Source organism: Suillus discolor, assembly GCF_016758755.1.
Source record: "Suillus discolor strain FC423 chromosome Unknown F5147scaffold_9, whole genome shotgun sequence".
Taxonomy (NCBI): Eukaryota; Fungi; Basidiomycota; class Agaricomycetes; order Boletales; family Suillaceae; genus Suillus; species Suillus discolor.
In genome coordinates, this window is record NW_024541256.1 from 71,455 (window position 1) to 87,739 (window position 16,285).

At 46.8% G+C, this 16,285-nt stretch overlaps 4 protein-coding genes across 4 annotated transcripts; 1 reads left to right on the forward strand and 3 right to left on the reverse strand.

Annotated features, from left to right (window-relative positions):
* The first annotated feature begins 3 nt into the window (after positions 1–3).
* On the forward strand, positions 4–477 carry F5147DRAFT_428702 (uncharacterized protein). The gene is made up of 3 exons (XM_041429792.1): positions 4–143; positions 207–328; positions 375–477. The coding sequence occupies exons 1-2, from the start codon at positions 39–41 to the stop codon at positions 324–326; spliced, it is 225 nt and encodes a 74-aa protein (XP_041296526.1). The 5' UTR covers positions 4–38; the 3' UTR covers positions 327–328; positions 375–477.
* Positions 352–4,705, reverse strand: F5147DRAFT_428710 (uncharacterized protein). The gene is made up of 13 exons (XM_041429793.1): positions 3,588–4,705; positions 2,993–3,537; positions 2,852–2,942; positions 2,624–2,807; positions 2,247–2,570; positions 2,111–2,184; positions 1,957–2,057; positions 1,818–1,906; positions 1,601–1,764; positions 1,471–1,545; positions 1,294–1,420; positions 1,179–1,239; positions 352–1,125 (listed from the first exon to the last, which is right to left on the reverse strand). The coding sequence occupies exons 1-13, from the start codon at positions 4,671–4,673 to the stop codon at positions 582–584; spliced, it is 3,465 nt and encodes a 1,154-aa protein (XP_041296527.1). The 5' UTR covers positions 4,674–4,705; the 3' UTR covers positions 352–581.
* Positions 4,706–4,823: 118 nt separating this feature from the next.
* F5147DRAFT_677269 (Utp21 specific WD40 associated putative domain-containing protein) lies at positions 4,824–8,561 on the reverse strand. Its single transcript, XM_041436112.1, has 15 exons — positions 8,211–8,561; positions 8,047–8,147; positions 7,879–7,999; positions 7,693–7,828; positions 7,414–7,643; positions 7,183–7,361; positions 6,946–7,132; positions 6,657–6,892; positions 6,357–6,608; positions 6,107–6,301; positions 5,867–6,054; positions 5,714–5,817; positions 5,517–5,662; positions 5,259–5,466; positions 4,824–5,203 (listed from the first exon to the last, which is right to left on the reverse strand). Exons 1-15 carry the CDS (start codon positions 8,497–8,499, stop codon positions 4,884–4,886), a joined length of 2,892 nt encoding a protein of 963 aa, XP_041296528.1. The 5' UTR covers positions 8,500–8,561; the 3' UTR covers positions 4,824–4,883.
* Positions 8,562–8,968: 407 nt separating this feature from the next.
* On the reverse strand, positions 8,969–12,154 carry F5147DRAFT_607004 (major facilitator superfamily domain-containing protein). The gene is made up of 18 exons (XM_041432350.1): positions 11,802–12,154; positions 11,678–11,751; positions 11,547–11,623; positions 11,464–11,504; positions 11,281–11,414; positions 11,181–11,228; positions 11,103–11,127; positions 11,016–11,044; positions 10,717–10,964; positions 10,552–10,667; positions 10,444–10,504; positions 10,383–10,389; positions 10,307–10,329; positions 10,221–10,254; positions 9,905–10,172; positions 9,774–9,850; positions 9,576–9,723; positions 8,969–9,523 (listed from the first exon to the last, which is right to left on the reverse strand). Exons 1-18 carry the CDS (start codon positions 11,958–11,960, stop codon positions 9,203–9,205), a joined length of 1,890 nt encoding a protein of 629 aa, XP_041296529.1. The 5' UTR covers positions 11,961–12,154; the 3' UTR covers positions 8,969–9,202.
* Between the last annotated feature and the right edge of the window lie 4,131 nt (positions 12,155–16,285).

The window sequence follows — 16,285 nt, forward strand, 5'->3', positions numbered from 1 at the left end:
CGGTGTTCACCGATTACCGTGACCATGTCTACCGTGTGATGTTGAACATCGGCCATATCATAACGACTTTGACGGCCGCATTCTTTGTCGTTGCAAGCTATGTGATCTTATTCAACACGTTTCTACCGCTCTCTGGTATTCATGTACGTTCTTGGTTATTCCAGAAAAGATGCCATCGTGGCACATACGAATTACTGACCTGTTAGGCCCTTGACGTCCTCGCACAAGACACCCATTACAAGTACTTTACCCTATTCATCATTCCCATGGGCGCATACTTTGTGATTGCAAACTGGGTAGGCTGGCAGTACTACCAGAATTCTTGATTGTGAGTGCTGCTGTTTGCCTCCACCTTCCCTCAATGTGACCGCCAGCATATCCAGGGATAAGGCAGAATTCCAGCACACACAACGCACGGCACCAGATATTCGAGCATAAACTTTTGATACAAGTATTGCCAAGTCTAGCCTGCGATGGCGTACTACATGTGCATAAATGGGTATCCAAACGTGGTGCATATCGAGGAAATTGCATGAAATTGAATAAGTTATAAGTAAAAGGACAACATCGGTATGCCATCATCATGGAGGTTCAGGTGTTCGTGACTTTTCCGTTGGGGGTCTTGGCCTCTTCTGCACTTGTCTCAGCTCTTGCCAGAGTCGACTGCGCTCGGGCTCTTCCCTAGGTGTGGAGGTGTAATTTGACCTAGTGGGACTAACTTCCCTAACACGAGAACTTCTGGACATTGCAGGGCTGATGGCCCGTCTCACTGTGAACCTGGGTCGTACAGGTGAGGACGGTGCCTGGGATGGTGGTATGGAAGTTTTGTTCGATCTCGTTGGACTGGGATCACGGAGTCCCCGACTTGAGGGCTTGGCACTCTGGCGGCCAATAGGTTCGGGACGAGTTTGGTTTGTAAGAAGACGTGCAATGCTAGGTCTGCTAACCAAAACAGAAGACCGAGTAGCGGCAGGGCGGCTTGGACCCACTTCCGAGCCTTCTGTTTCGCTCTCTACGCGGGTATTTTGACGAGGAAATGGGCTGCGACTCGTGCGTGCCGGGGGCTTGGGCGTCGGGTTGGCTCGCCCGGGACTAACGGACGGCAAACGAAGATAGCGAGCACGGCTATTTGAAGGCATTGAACAAAACTGCGCAGTCATGTGGAGGAAAGAACTCACGCTATTTCCTTCAAGTGAGTTTTCGTTTTGTAGGCTTGGTGCCACTTTTCGAATACTCGATCTGGATTACGAAGGTCATTCACTGGATATGATCGTCACATAAATAAAATCTCACTCAGGACGGCATCGTTATGAGTCTCTCGCGCTCTTTTAGCCAGAAGTGCCTGAGGCATAGCAGCTCTCCAGATAGCCCAATACCTCATCTTGGTTCGTGAGGCTTGGAAGCGGATGGCTGGGAGAGACTGAACGGGTGTTAACATATGTGCTATTGTCAGAAAGAAAGAAAACATACCCGAGTCTTCGAATGCCAAATACCAAACGTACGGAAGATAAGATTCTTTTGATTCTGAATGGCTATCTGGCGTAGCTATTGTTTTCGGAGTTACAAAGGTATGCTTTGTTGAGGATGCCACAGAACTCACAAGGGGTCGAAGTTTTTCATCCATGTACCGTTCTCTCCATCTGTTCCAAGCAACCTGCACATTTGCCCGGTCAAATTCGAGTTCCTTTTCGCGCAAAGTAACGCGTTTGTGACGTCGAGCACGGGCCGCCATCAGCCAGCGATGGAACATCCGGCGAACGCTCTCTACAGTGCAAGAGTTAAACGACCAGCTAGATGACCTCGAACTAAGTACTGACCAGCCCGTTTGATATCAAGATGACTCTCCATGAGGCTCAGGTCTTCAACGTGGCGCAAACATATGTTCTTCCACTTCTTGAAGGCGAAGCTGAGGAAAAGGTCAGATGCGTTTTTATAGAGATGCAGAAGGCCGCGTACACTGTTAGTGCGTGGGCGCTCTTCTGGCTGACTTCCAGTTCCCGCAACTTGATTTCAATGACACGATTGGTCCAGAGTCTTAAAGCATCCCGTTTTATTCGCTATAATGCAATTAGACTGAATTTCAAAGCTTGAAAAAAATCGTCCGACTTGCCAGAGATACGAGGTCATCTATTTGCTGCGCTGCCAGCCGGCGGAATCGCATTCTTTGATATTTCTGGTGCCATGCTTTAGGTGAAATGAAACTATTAGAAACCAACTAAATTAGACCATAGATGCGTCAACATTACCTGTCATGAAAGTGCGAAGTCGACGAATCTCGAGGTGTTCGAGTTTCTTCTGCCTTTGGCGTTCTTCAAATTTGACCTTCCAGGCTTTCAAAATCCTTCGCTGAAGAATGAAGTTCTCCACGAATCGAGCTTGTTTCAACAGCTTCATCTTTTCCCTCAGCTGGATGCGCCACTTGAGTAGCGCATCATACTGCACACGAGCAAGGTTGCGTTGAACAGCAAAGGCACGGCGGTTTTGGTAGATTGTATAGACCTGATGCCAAGTTCGCAGAGCTGAAGAGACAGTATATGAATCGGAGCGCATGGAGAATGCAAGAGCATAATCTATCTCGGCGTTAAAGATCCTTGGGATAACCCGATTGCTAAATTACACTCACCTTCAAGATGCTTGCGTTCTCTCATGCGATCTTTCCAAACAGCCATTGAATTTTTCACTAGACGCATGTCTCTCACCCTTTCAAGCAGTTTCCCGCGTTCGCGAGCCTTCCAGACCCTGGTGACGGCTCGGAGCAAAAAAACATCTTGACGAGCGAGATATTTGTCGGCACGCTTTTCCGCGACCTACTAAAATAAGTATTGTTCGAAATTATTGTGAGGGAACGTACACGCATTCGATGTCTGGTAGTTTTCCATCTGCTTATTGCTCGTTTTAAGATAGCAACATCGCGATAGGCACCCGCTGTCTGGCGCTCACGGCTACAAGAGGTGTTGGCTGTCTGAATGTGAAGAAAACCGTATCAACTTACGTCTGCTTCTTCCACAAGTCCATCATGATTCCTTTGATTCTGAGTGCCGTTTTGTGTGCAACGGTTTTTTCAGCATCTCTGGCAGCCATGATTTTTTTCCAGTGCTTCCACACTCTGTGAGCAGCGCTCCCCTTGATCCTGTGAGAAAACTCGTCTGCAGCGGAATCCATGCGATCTAGCTTCAACAAAGAGTTTCTCCATCGCAGGAAGAACCGTGCAACTATACGTTCATTGTACTGCAATTCGTTTAGAATAGAGCGGTGGGACTGTTGCCATTTGACCCATGCATATTTGACAAGTTTAATTTCATGCCTTTCGCGAACCGTCTTCATCTTGGCGCGCATGTCATGACGCCACTGTAACTGCTTTTTCTGCTTATGTTTCGCACCCCAAATACCAAGGGCGAAACGAAGGCAGCGCGCATCGGCAATGGAGACAGCGCGAGCGTGCATTTCAAGGCGCGTGGCAGTAGCATTCCGCCAGGAGCGTAATGAAGAACCTAGGATTACATTATCTCGAGCCTGAGCAACTTGTTCGTTCGTTGTCTAGATTGAAGTATTACCATCTGATTAAATCACAATCAAAAAATACCTACCACTAGCCACTGGTAACCGAGAACCCAAATCTCCCAACAGTGTTCGAGGAGTTTGTCTTCACGGAACTTATCAGCGTCTTCTTCGTCTCGTGACACCTTAATTTTCTGCCATGCTTCATCTTCATTTATCACGCTGCCCTTGCGCGTGCGACCCTTTGTAAATTCAATCGCATTGACTGCTACAGAGTTTTGAATCGGTGACGATGCAGGAGGTATGGGCTGACCCCGTGCTTTTTGAGGGACAGGCGTTGCAACAGCAGCGCGATAAGATGGCGGAGTAGTTGATAAAGAGCCTGGTACATCACCACCATCAGTGGTGTCTGACATTCCTTCCCACATAGCTGGCTGATGATGACCAGCAGCTGCTTGAGGACGGGGCGTAGATACACGCGTAAGAGCAGGTGGAAGGATACTGTTCGAAGGGCGGCTTGCATGCGCCCTTGTGACCCGTGTCAATTGCACTGATGCGTTGGGACGTGTAGCCTGGCTCAGGCGCGTGAGGGGGCGAGGAGGGGGCTGTTCGGATTCGGCATCAGAAAGAGGGGTTTCTGTTTCTGTTGCAGATCCATCCTGTTCCTGGTCTTGGTGAGAGTGGAGGGTAAACACATCGTCATCCTCGTCGCGGACAGGTGTTGCGAGGCGGGCAGTCAATCTCGCAGGCTTCGAAGTCGGAATGGGCACTTTGACAGACATCGTAGGGATTGGAACTCTCGAGGGACCGCTATACCCATACTGTTGTTTCACCCCCTCCCATTTGTGATTCCAGCTTGATCCTCGGAGTTTGCAGAGTTCCAGCAGCCTCCCGTAATGCACCGTCTCCGTCTGGCTATCCCAGCCCCGATCGTGCAGTTCATCGTTGTACGCCTTTAGTCCAGAGAGAAATGAGGTAGCATTTGGGGGTATTCTCTTGACAACTGCATCAAAAAACTCGACTTCTGCAGACGTCAGGTTGTGTAGTTCAGATTTTGAGGCCGCCGACCCGCGGGAGACATCGGATGTTGTTGCCTGGAGAGAGACTAACGAGCGTTGAGCTGCAACGAGAGGCTTCGCGGGCGAGGATGTGTTAGTTGGCTTGAAGCCGGGCATATAGACAAAATGGAGCTGTTAGTGATGGTACATCGACCAAACGTGGCATCTGATGATCATCAACAAAATGTAGACGCGTTCGCGACACAGGCACGTGCAAGTCCACATTTGGACTTGTGGATCAACATTGTCAACTTTAAAATTTGAAGCAAAGTGGTACAATTCGCTGCCTCTTGTTTATTTTGTGTGCTTGTAGTTAGAGTACACCGTCTATTGTATATCCCGAACAAAACCAAGTGTGCCGAGGGACGAAGCCAGTAAATCCAACACTCGCCCACTCTCTTTCTTCTGCACTTTCAGGAGTTCCTCTAACTCAGTCCGCAAATCCTCATTTTCGATAATCACGTCTGCATGGATTCGCAGGACGACATTTTGTAGTGCCTGCACAGCTTCAAAGTCGAGGTGCGACTGCAGGCGTCGCTTGATGGCGCGAAGAAATTGTTTGAGGCTGTTGAACGCTAACAAGCGCAACTCCAAATCAATTGCCGCCGGCGAGAGGCTCTTGATGTAGTCGAACAATGCGTCGTTCGCTGGAAGAAGTCTGAGTAATCAACATGAACGACTTGCGAACGGAAAGAATCATACAGCTGCTATTTTTATCTGACTCGACCAGCAACTTTTGTAACGTGCTTTGCGAGTTCGCAACGATTTTGTCAAGTCTGCGGGTGTGTTTGTCCTGCGTCTCTTGCTTCTTCTCCTCGATCGCAAAGCGATGCTCGACGCCCGGTAACGTAGGTAAGAAGAACGGTGCATGTTCGGGTTTCTTCGGTGGCTCTTTTGGTTTATTCCGTTGCTACAAAATAATTAATTATAGCGTAAAACAACAAACAGACGAGTGCAAACCTGTATAACCTCCAAATTCAGCAGTGTCTGCCAACGTGCACGAGGGAGTAACGTTAATGTCACAAGATCTCCATCTAATTGAGATGGCGTCGAGAAGACGTCTGTGGGCTTATCTTCCACCCCCAGTTTTTCCAAAGCTTCTAATGCTGGATATAAATCAGTGATCATGCATAAAATTGAATGAACGAATAATTCACTTTCATCTTCTTCAGACCCTTGCATCGAAGGAAGCGCAACTTCCGCAATATCCTCTTCTGAAATTGCACGGAATGCAACCTCAGAGTATTGAGACCGATTTGCCCTATTCAGAGTTATCAACCGAGATAAGAAGTTGGTACGTAGCATCTCACCAAAGGAAAATGCCAACGCTGTCAACATGTGTAGTGGCCAAAAAGTCATTTGTCGGCGAGAACGCAATGCTCGTGGCAACACTAGGTGTGCGGAACGCATTTATTAGCTGACCAGTAGGTATATCGAATGTCCGTATCACAGAGTCCAACGATGTGACCACTATCCAGCGAGAATCTGACGAAAATGCCTGTTACTGCTTCAGCAAAGTTCTGTAATTCAACGTAATGTCCGCAACCCACAATGTCAAGTATTCGACCATGGACGCCACACGCTAGTTCTCTGACGACTCTACGAGTCTCGATGTCAATGATTCGAACGACCATATCATCGCAGACGACTGCAAGTAATCCAGAGTCTCGTTGTAACATCATCGAACTAGCTGAAGTTGGTAAAACCATCACTTGGTCCAGAGTACAGGTATGGAAGTCAAAGAACTATAACCATCAGTCATTATGAGTCGGAAGCGGTGAAAGGACTAGGAATTCTCACATTCACAGTGCCATCTGAAGTAGTGGCAATGACTGCGCGGTTCAGAGCATCTGATGCCAGGCCAGTAATACTACGCTCGCTGGCTTTTGATCTTGTCATGGACGAAAGCTCAAGACGATCGATCAGGGCTTGAGGGCAAGGTCCAACCTTGAACGACTTTCGCTTCAACCCAGACTGCATGTTCCACATGTGTATCTCTCCAGTTGAAGATCCCGCAAGACCGAAATTTCCACAAGCAGTAACACAAACACACTAAATTACAGGATGAGGATACCGAATGAAGCAAGAAAGACGACGTACCTTTACAACACCTGAGGGAGACTTCCTTTTGGAACTCTCAGCGGAGTTGAACGTGTGCTTTCCAACGCGCTTGTTGAGTACTGTCCAAGACCGTACACACATCTCATCAGCATGTGCGGTCAGGACGTCATCCCAGTCCTTGGATCGTGTCGAGGAACAAGAAATGGAGGTGATAGGAGGGAATTTCAACGAAGTAAGAGGTTTTGATAGAGTCGTAGCTTTCCGTGCGAGAGATCCTGAGCAAATTGAGGTTAGCCATTAATAACACCATTCTGCACTCAGAACCCACCTTGCGACATTTCGTATGACCTCGAATCTCGAACAACAGAGATATACCGTAGGGTACGGTCTGCTGATGCAGATAACAATTGTTTACCATCTTCGCCATAAAACCGAATGAGATGTGGGGGTGCATGATGACCAGATCTGAATTTCAGGAGTCGAGGAACAGCGGTAGGGGATTCGTACAACCATTGCTATTTGACGATCATCAGTGATGAATAGACTTGCTTGTTCTTATAACTACCTTGACGCTGTTATCCTCACCTGAGCTGATGAGGACAGGCTGTCCAGGGACCCACTCAAGTGCACTAACAGCACCATCATGTGCACCCCGGATGAGGTGCAGAAGCCGACCTCCAGAATCTAGATCCCAGAGAGCTATGTGTCCAGATGACGAGGCAGACGCCAGAATCGGGTGACCATCTAGTATGCAGCGAGATCAGAATTGAATTTGCTCATGCTTATGGTAACGTACCACTCCGGAAAGATAAAGCTTTGATTCCACCATCATCCATGTACATTCTCATCAGCCGCTCATCAGCACGAACGTCGTACACAGATATTTCTCCTGACATAAAACCAACACCAACTACATCGATAGCAGGGGACTGCGTTAACGCTGTGATGGGACTCGACAATGAGTTCATATGCTGCTGAGATGGTAATGTGCGCAATAGAGAATTAGAAAATTTGTGTATACAAGTCCTGTAGTAGCCATTGAATCCAAGTAATAGATTGCAGATATTCAACTCACTGTGTACGGATGTTCCAAAGTTGCATATCGCCCTCCTTGCTGGCAACCAAAACTTTGTTCAGATATGTAGCAGGATGGAGAATTGATGTAGCAGTAAACCCAATATCAAACTGAATAGTTGTAGATAAGGCTTGTTCTGGAGTAATCATGAAACAAATACTCGAGGTGATCAAGTAGAAAGCGCACCATTGGTCGATACCTCCCATATTAGCATCCGCGCACCATCTTCCGTCAATGCAAGCAACTGAGTACCAAACAGAATGACGAATGCTAAGGGGGTCTGGAGCGGATTCGACACGCGTGAAACCTGTAACTAAGTCAAAAAAAGTACGTGGAGAATCTGAAAGCTCCCACCTCTTTTCCCCGGAGATATTTGATTACATGTACGCCAGACGCTGCCCAAACAGCATCTCCATCCATAACTAGGCACGAAATAGGGTCTTGAACTTCCGGACCTGTGCACCATTACACAGTAAAATCAAGCATGCCTTCTGACTTGAGACATACCAATAACTTACCCACAAATAACAGGCCCATCTTACCCCCCTCCCATAACGCCCATGATCTGCCGAGACAGGTCAAAATGTGTATCCGGGGCCCCTCAGTTGCATCCTTGTAAGAACGGGTTTGTATATAGAATGGTATATGGTTTGTGATTAGACCCAGAGCGCGGAATGGTGCAAATAATATAGGCACTCTGGGCAGGTGAGTGGGACTTGTTGCACGTTTGCGTTTTGTGCTGCTGCGAATCCTTTTACGAGGGCGAGCTTCTATCATCTCCGCATCTTCGTCATTCCGAGCAGCCATGGGCACACTGATCGCCTGCGCTAGACTAGCAGTAGATGGACAAAAGACCGACGAGAGTGACTAGTGCCAGTGAAGGATCGTAAAAATGAAGTTACTACTTCGAAAAATCATCTCACGTGACCTGCTAAGTAGAAGTATTTTTTGCTTTCGTGGCTAAACATATGCATAAACGTCCATGATCGATTAGCATTGATAGGTACTGCAGTCAGCCCGCTAATATTCTAGTGCTGTCGCGTTGCCTTTGCTCCGTCATGGTGGTTTTCATCCAGGTTCCGGTTTATCAAACTTTTCATCATATTCAGTGTATGATCCAGATTATCGTCTTGCCAATGCACGCGAAGCGGCGAAGGAAAAACGTCGTGATGCAACTGAGTCAAGACAAGGCAGTCGTGGTGATACTAAAAGCTTGCATTTCAGTATTTCAGACAGTATCCGTGTTGATTATGAGAACTCTAGCAAGCCAACATACTAATGCTCCACACATGAGTATATTGGATGATTGACATTAATCTGCAAGTGAGAGAAATACATACAAAGCTCTATTCCGTTTACAAGTCATACATTTTAGTTGCAAATAATCGCTATGCAAGCCATTAAGCTTCATGCACCGCAAGAGACCACCATCGATAAGGTATAATCAGGTACTCCACTTTCAGGTCTAAGACAGGGGTATCAGACGTCCCTCACTCTATGCTTCCGTCTTCTACTTGGCACCAATAGTGTCATCTTCCGTGTCCGTTCGTGCGAATTCAGTGATGTCGTCACTGGAGCCTTGTCTCTTTTCCTTCTCAAGATATCCTGACTCTGTGACTGGTGAGTTTTCTTCTATCGTCACTTGAGCAGCACCCTTCTCGACGTCTCCTGACTTCTTCTCGCCGCCACGGATGATTGTGCGCTCTAGCGTATAGCCACGAATAAAGAGAACCAGAAAGAGACCGAATACAGATACTGGCGTGTTGACCAACCAAATAGTACTGATAGACCGCGAGTAAGCATGCATAACCTCATTACGCACTGCGGGATTCTGGTAAGATCGGTAAGTAAGCCGGAACAAAAATCATGAAATTGTTTCTGACAGAAATGGAAGAGATCTGCCTGACACTATCATTCAAAGCCGCTGCAGAAGTGTCCATGGTAAGGCCTTGGATGCCCCGCAGTTTCTGCTGAAGGACACTGGAAAGAATAGTTTCTCCGATCGTAATACCGATTGTACCCCCAAGAGTTCTGAAAACCAATAAGTACCAGTGAAATGCACATCGTAAAGTAACACTCACCGGAGGAACATAAAAGCACCTGTGCTGGTGGCCATATCTTTGATAGGCATTGCTGCTTGTACAGCAACAAGCGGGGTCTATCACAGAAGCGACACTGAGCACGGGTCGTTATGATGATGTTGTGAACTCACCTGGAACAAGCAACCAATACCAAGCGCTGCAATCAAGGGGTAGATTTCCTGCTCTGCGCTGTTTAAAAGAGCTATAGTGATCACCTGACTTCGACAGTGACTATAAACATACATAGTGCTCGTATTGTCCAACATGATCATGAGACCCCAACCAAGCGTCATGACACTCCATCCGAACCAGATGGCAGGACGGTAGGATCCCGTTTTGGTTACAACTATTCCGGAAACCGCTGACATGAGCGCAGTGGTTAATGAATAAGGTAGCATTCTACGTATATCAGTAACCTGGGAACAACGACACATATTCAACGCTCACTTAATGCCAGAGTTCGTTGCCGATGCGCCAAGAACTGGTGTTGAACTCAGCAGAATGCATACTCGAAGGCTGTAAGACGGATCTACCTTGGTAGTACATTGGAAGGTAGCTAGAAGCCCGCATGAGAATGTCAGATATAAACTCTGTCTACAAAATACTCACTATGAACCTGGAATAACGGTATGCATGATTACTAAGACCCAAGACAGGTATACGCACATACCTGTGAAGAATACTACAGCATGCAAGACTACAGAAACTAATATCAAGCCAGTTGTGCGTGTCTGGAAAACCATGAGAGACAAGATGAATGGCTTTCTTGACAACTCACTTTAAAAAGACGAGGTGGGATGATGGGGGATCGCTTCGTGTATATCTCATTAACGCCACCAAGGATTATCAACGTGCCTCCCACAGCAAGGAGAGCAATGGTTTCGCCGCTTTGCCCTAAAGACCGGTAAGATTTGGTTCTTTAGAACAGAAAACATAGCGTTACATGTCGTTTCGCTTGAGTTGAAACCTATAAGCAGGCAAATGACACCTATAACAATCACGAAAAGCCCAATGAAATCGAATTCTCGGAGATGGTCACGGAATGGTCTTCTTTGATGGGGGTTTAAATTTAAGAAGAAGAATAAAAGTATGCCAGATAAGCCGCCAGTCGGTCTGTCTCGATAATGAGCTTCCGATCTGAGCACAAACATTGGAGATACATATCGAACGCACAAATTGATCCAGAAGCACCTGGTACGCATCGATTGAGATTTGGATCAAAAACAGAATTCGATTACTCACCACCTCCAACTTACATGATCGGTAAAAACCTAGAGTACAGAAAAATGATCAATTTTCAGATCGCTTCAGAAGATGCAGAGACCTTACACCGCCGATTAATGGTCCAATAACGCTGAGAAAATGTATAAGGTTTGAGCCTTTGAGGACTTGACTAGTCAGTCTTACCTTGCTATGCCCCAGGTGGCACCGATGAAACCACCATACTTGCCTCGGCTGAAAAATAAACAAGATGAAAAACAAACCAGGGTTAGTAACAGATACTCACTCTTGCAATGACACAATGTCAGATATAGTGATCTGTACTAGTTGCATGATGCCGCCGCCGCCAATTCCTTGTACAGCACGACAGACAATCAACCATGTCATAGTCTGGGCTGCGCCGCATAACGCTGAACCAATCTGATCTATAATGTCAAAGTCAAATGGGATGCACGTGGTGGGGACATACTAAAAATATGACGATGGACCCATATAGTACGGGTTTGCGGCCTGCAGATGCCAATCGTTAATTTCCGAGCGACGATATAGCACTGAAATAGCACTGGCCTAGAATATTGGATAGTTTGCCGTATAGCGGGCCCAAAGAAGCGGATGCCAACATGTACGCACTGTACGAAAAGATGTTGGTGTGATAGCACCAACCTTAATTTGCATAGACGAACCTTCCTACCCAACTGTAGTTCTGCCCCCCTCCAAGGTCCGCTACGATTGTGGGCAAGGCGGTGGCTACAATAGTCTCGTGAAATGTGAGTGAGATTTTGACGAACAACATAAGAATTTGCATACTTGATCTAAAGCTGCCAAGAAAGTACTGCACATCAAACCGAAGAACACAATTCCCAAGCGATTTTTTGGGACGATATGCTCCTCATCCTTTTTCCATGATGCGCCTGGGCTTTGTTTGGCCTCTTTGACTGGAGATGACGGCTCGGCCATCGTTGTCATTTTTTGAGAGTCTCGTCACTCGAGGGCACCACGAGTGGATTTCAAGAACGGACTGACAGCGTCAACAGAGAAGGGGCAAAAGGAAAGTAGGTTCATGACTAGCTGGTATAATACTTAAGGGTAGAGTGCTCGAAAGTTGTGCCGAGGTGCCTGTATTACTGAGCAAAACGATAAATTTGGCTGACTCGTGTACATCGTCAAAGAACATTGGTAACAAGAAAGTCTTACTTACCATGAAGATCGGCCTCCCGTGCCGTAAAATTGCGCTCCCGGCAGAGTCCTAGGAGTAATATTCATCCGGTCGACATGTTAGGTCTTAGTCAGTTATTCGGAATTATATTTAGTTTCCGGCCAGAAGAAAATGAACGATGGTGAGCATGAATCCTTCCACGGACTATAATAATATAGCCAAGGTCGTAGTGCTACTCGTAACTCCGCGGGATTAGTATTTTTCATCGCTTTGGAATCCTGCGCACCGATAAATTAGTGCCTTTGGTGTCTCGAGAGAACTCACGCGTTCAACTTAACTATCAGTAATTCAAACCATTATTTAATTGGTTGTTCAGTTTGACGTCTGTCTAGTTATTAATTATAGAATTATCCAATATCTGCGTAGACACTGACGGATCTAGAATAGTTTGACGTCTGTCTAGTTATTATAGAATCATTCAGTATCTGCGGTCATCAATATATTAATAAGCGCTTAAGCATTTAAGTATGTTAACCGATTGGTCATGGACCTGGTTCCGGTTAATGCACGTATCTTCGGCTCCATGTACATGTCATTTTTGATTTTGTGACGGTTATAGATTTATGTAATGAACTTTGTTCAGCCTCCAAAAGCACCAAACGGTTCACGGATACTAGCAACAACCCACGTACTGTGCCATCGACAATAACTCTAATCCAAAAGCAGAATCATTGTCGCCATGTGCAGGCAGAATAACAGAATGACGTCAAACGTGCTTCATACGTCGACTACGGTTAAAATTAGTTTCTCCTAGACAGCCCAGTCGTTCCATTGTTGGAATGTACATGTGACGTCTTGGGTGCAATAAGCACTGAGTTACTCGTACTCGGTCCGGGATGAAGGAAGCACGCGCCAGATATGCAGCAGCAGACGACCACAGAAAACACATACGCAGCTGTTACCCTCAAATTGGGATAGGGTCCAGAGTTCGATTTCAGTATTATGACCTTGAGCATTTGCGGAGTCTAATAAATGCGACTCCAAAGGCAAGGAGGAGAGCAGCGAAGGGACATTGCAACCGTCGTTAAAGTCCCTGTTCAACAGTCAGCACTGCAGCGGTCATAATAATCTTCAGGCTTTCCCAGCGATTTTCTTGCAACCACCACCCATAGCAAGCCGACGTAACAGAAGATCGGCGACCGAAAGAGTAAAGTCACAGCACCAGCCAGGTTACTGACATGGGATCCAGACCCTGGCACGAGACTCAGAAGTTCAAGCACTAGTATGCGGGGTAATCAGATTAGTATTAGTAACCGAGCCAGGCTGGCAAAATAATTGACTTAGCCCTAGGTACATGCATGCATGTAGAAGTACTGCTGTTGTTTACGATGCAATAGCGTTGCGAAAGCCAGAACTCGTGATTGAGTCCTGGGTCCGCGCTTCACGATGGAAATATTGCTGCGCTACTTACATCAGTACTGTTGAGACTGACCGGAGCCTATGAGAAGGAACGACTTATCTTCTTTCATAAACTTGAAGGTCTGGCTAATTAGGGCCACCGCAACATTAAGGGCAACCAACGTGCAGAAAAGCTCGCAAAAGAAGCTACCAGACGCAATGACTTGATCGTCGCGACATGTGCGAATGAACGACGACGTACTAGTAACATGTTAAAGAAGTGAACGGAAATTGCGAATCCACCCGCCAGCGCATCTACCTGCGCACGGTTTCTCGCAACCTCATGACAAGTGAAATCATGGGTGTAGAGAAAGAAATCAAGGCACTGGTCAAATTTATGGAAGAGTCCGACTCTGATGCATTCAAGAAGATCAGGCAAGGATAATGCCCACGTTGCAGGAAGACGAATAGATGAGGTTGAGGAGGGGCGGGCTAGAGGGCTTTGGAGAGGGACGAAGGAAGAAATTATTGGAAGAGAGTGTGGGAATGGAACGGAGAGAAGGACGGAGGGTCGCAGTGCACGTGCGTGGTATTATGAGGACGAAAATACTGTAGAGTTACGACCATACTAGATGTCCACGGGAGTTCGCGCCTTTTTGGCAAAACGGTTATTACTCCACATCGCACAAACAAACAAAATTAATTATTTGACAGTTCAATAGCGTGACATCGAAAGTACAACGTCTGCTAGTTTCTTTTTCGAAAATTGACGTGTTGAGTCCAGCGGAGAGTTACCGCGCAGAAAAGTGCATTTTCCCTAGAGTTCGCGCACTTCGTCACACTATGTCACACGTCTGCCGCAATGCCTTTTCACGCTCCGCAGAATTCGCACCGTTCTAATTGTCCTCACTCAAGTCTCGTGAGAACGCAGATGAGGAGGATTTAGCCAGCGAAAACGAGGACCCCGTTGCGAGTGCAAGGGGTCCCCAATACATTCGGGAAACGAGCAATCCCAAACATGAGACTGTAAAAATACATGTGCTATAACTCCAGCAATTGAGGGAGGGAGGGAGGGAGGGAGGGAGGGAAGATAGAGTTTAATAAGTAAAGTAATAAGGTAAGAAAATAGACTTAGGGATTTAAATAGAACCAAAAGGATCCGCCGAATCATGGATAGAGTGACCATTAAACACGAGAGCGTGAAGCAGAGCCGAATTTTTTCGAACATAGATACGAAAAGCATCAGTAGACCATCTCCCCATAGCCTGTATACGATCAGAAGAAACTCCTGCAGCAGCAAGCGAGGTAGCTCCACCTGCCCGCAAAGAGTGACCTGATATAGAATCAGGAAAGCGAGCTCAAAGATGAGCAATAAACCATGTGCGAGTGGGGATTGACCCGTCACTGCGCAGCCAAAGGAAGCTATTAAATGGAAAAAGCCGATCACGAGAGTTCAAGTAAGAACAGAAGGTTCCATGTGGATCAGCAGACTCAGCATGCTGAACCACAATGGTACTCCCTTCAAACTGAGAGTCGGATTTGTGTCGTCGAAGGATGTATGAATGATAAGACTCAGTAATGATAACCGAGGTGCGGAGGGAGACCTTCTTGTAAGTCTGAAGACGACGATTATCTGGCCACACCATTTCTCCCAAGCGGAGAAGACCATAGAATCCGTCAAACAACATTGCGAGAAAAAGGAGGTCATCATGAGAGGGCAGACTTGCCAAAGCAGTCCTAGTGGTTTCCAAGTCGGTGCGCGAAAGAGGAAGCTTTCATTGAATAGGCACCCCAAAACGACGTTTAGCTCCCTTCAAGGTCCACGATACCAAATGAGAACACCGATTTTGTCAAACTTGTGGGTAATACTCCTCGAGGACGCTACAGATCCCCGAAAGGTAGTTATCAACAGACCAAGGGTTGATATGAGCCAACATAAAGGTGACGAAGAGGGAAAGGGTGTCAGGAGTAGGATCAAGTGCGACATGGTGAAGATCACAGAACATTACGTAAGAGTTAAGAGCCGAGGAATATGATTGGTTGGTTGACCTGTCAAGCGCTAGGCCAAGATTAATAGACTGCTCGTAGATGAGACGGTCTATAGGCCAGGCAACCTGTACGGGTTGCCGAGCCTCAACCGAAGAGTGAATTATTTTTCGGCTACCCCCAACACATTTCGAGGGGGCTGAAATGGCGTGATCCTTAGTCCCGGGGAGCATAACACCGCGTCACTCGCACGCCAACGAGAGAGGTGATCAGCGACGACATTATTACTACCTGAGATGTGAAAAACTCGAAAGTCAGCTCCAAAAACGAGGATAGTTTCAACCACATCCATGAGGAGATGATTAAAACCTGGTCCGCCAGAGAGAGAGTTGAACATAAAGACGGTGTTGAGACTATCAGTATAGACTGCTAGACGACCATCCTCAGGAAGATGAGTTACAGCATCGTGGATAGCCGAGGCGACGCATAATGCTTCAGCGAAAAAGATGTCCTTGACAGGAGGACGATCCGGAAGGGGAGACTGAAATCCGAGATTGAGATCAGGGTACCAGAAACCTAAACTGGTTCCTGAGGCATCACAGAAGACTTGCAAGGTGTTGGAGGACAGAGTGTGAAGTTGCCAAGAGATGGATTTAAACAAATAGATACCATCAGACCGTTGGAGATGATAAGCGGCCCATAGCAACTCCTGGACAACACTGCGATTAATCCAAAGCAAACCTTTGGAATT

Bases quoted from the DNA above. Each gene is read 5' to 3' on its own strand.
- F5147DRAFT_428710 (XM_041429793.1), bottom strand. From the start codon at position 4,673: ATGCCCGGCTTCAAGCCAACTAACACATCCTCGCCCGCGAAGCCTCTC. The intron at 2,185-2,246 runs GTAATGTTGACG...TTTCACCTAAAG, and splicing joins ACTTCGCACTTTCATGACAG to CATGGCACCAGAAATATCAA. The intron at 1,126-1,178 runs GTGAGTTCTTTC...GCCTTCAAATAG, and splicing joins ACTCACTTGAAGGAAATAGC to CCGTGCTCGCTATCTTCGTT.
- F5147DRAFT_428702 (XM_041429792.1), top strand. From the start codon at position 39: ATGTTGAACATCGGCCATATCATAACGACTTTGACGGCCGCATTCTTT. The intron at 144-206 runs GTACGTTCTTGG...CTGACCTGTTAG, and splicing joins TACCGCTCTCTGGTATTCAT to GCCCTTGACGTCCTCGCACA.
- F5147DRAFT_607004 (XM_041432350.1), bottom strand. From the start codon at position 11,960: ATGACAACGATGGCCGAGCCGTCATCTCCAGTCAAAGAGGCCAAACAA. The intron at 10,255-10,306 runs GTAGATCCGTCT...GTTCAACACCAG, and splicing joins CCTTCCAATGTACTACCAAG to TTCTTGGCGCATCGGCAACG. The intron at 9,724-9,773 runs GTGAGTGTTACT...ATTGGTTTTCAG, and splicing joins GGTGCTTTTATGTTCCTCCG to AACTCTTGGGGGTACAATCG.
- F5147DRAFT_677269 (XM_041436112.1), bottom strand. From the start codon at position 8,499: ATGGCTGCTCGGAATGACGAAGATGCGGAGATGATAGAAGCTCGCCCT. The intron at 7,644-7,692 runs GTGAGTTGAATA...TGGCTACTACAG, and splicing joins CTTTGGAACATCCGTACACA to GACTTGTATACACAAATTTT. The intron at 5,818-5,866 runs GTGAGATGCTAC...AACTCTGAATAG, and splicing joins AGCGTTGGCATTTTCCTTTG to GGCAAATCGGTCTCAATACT.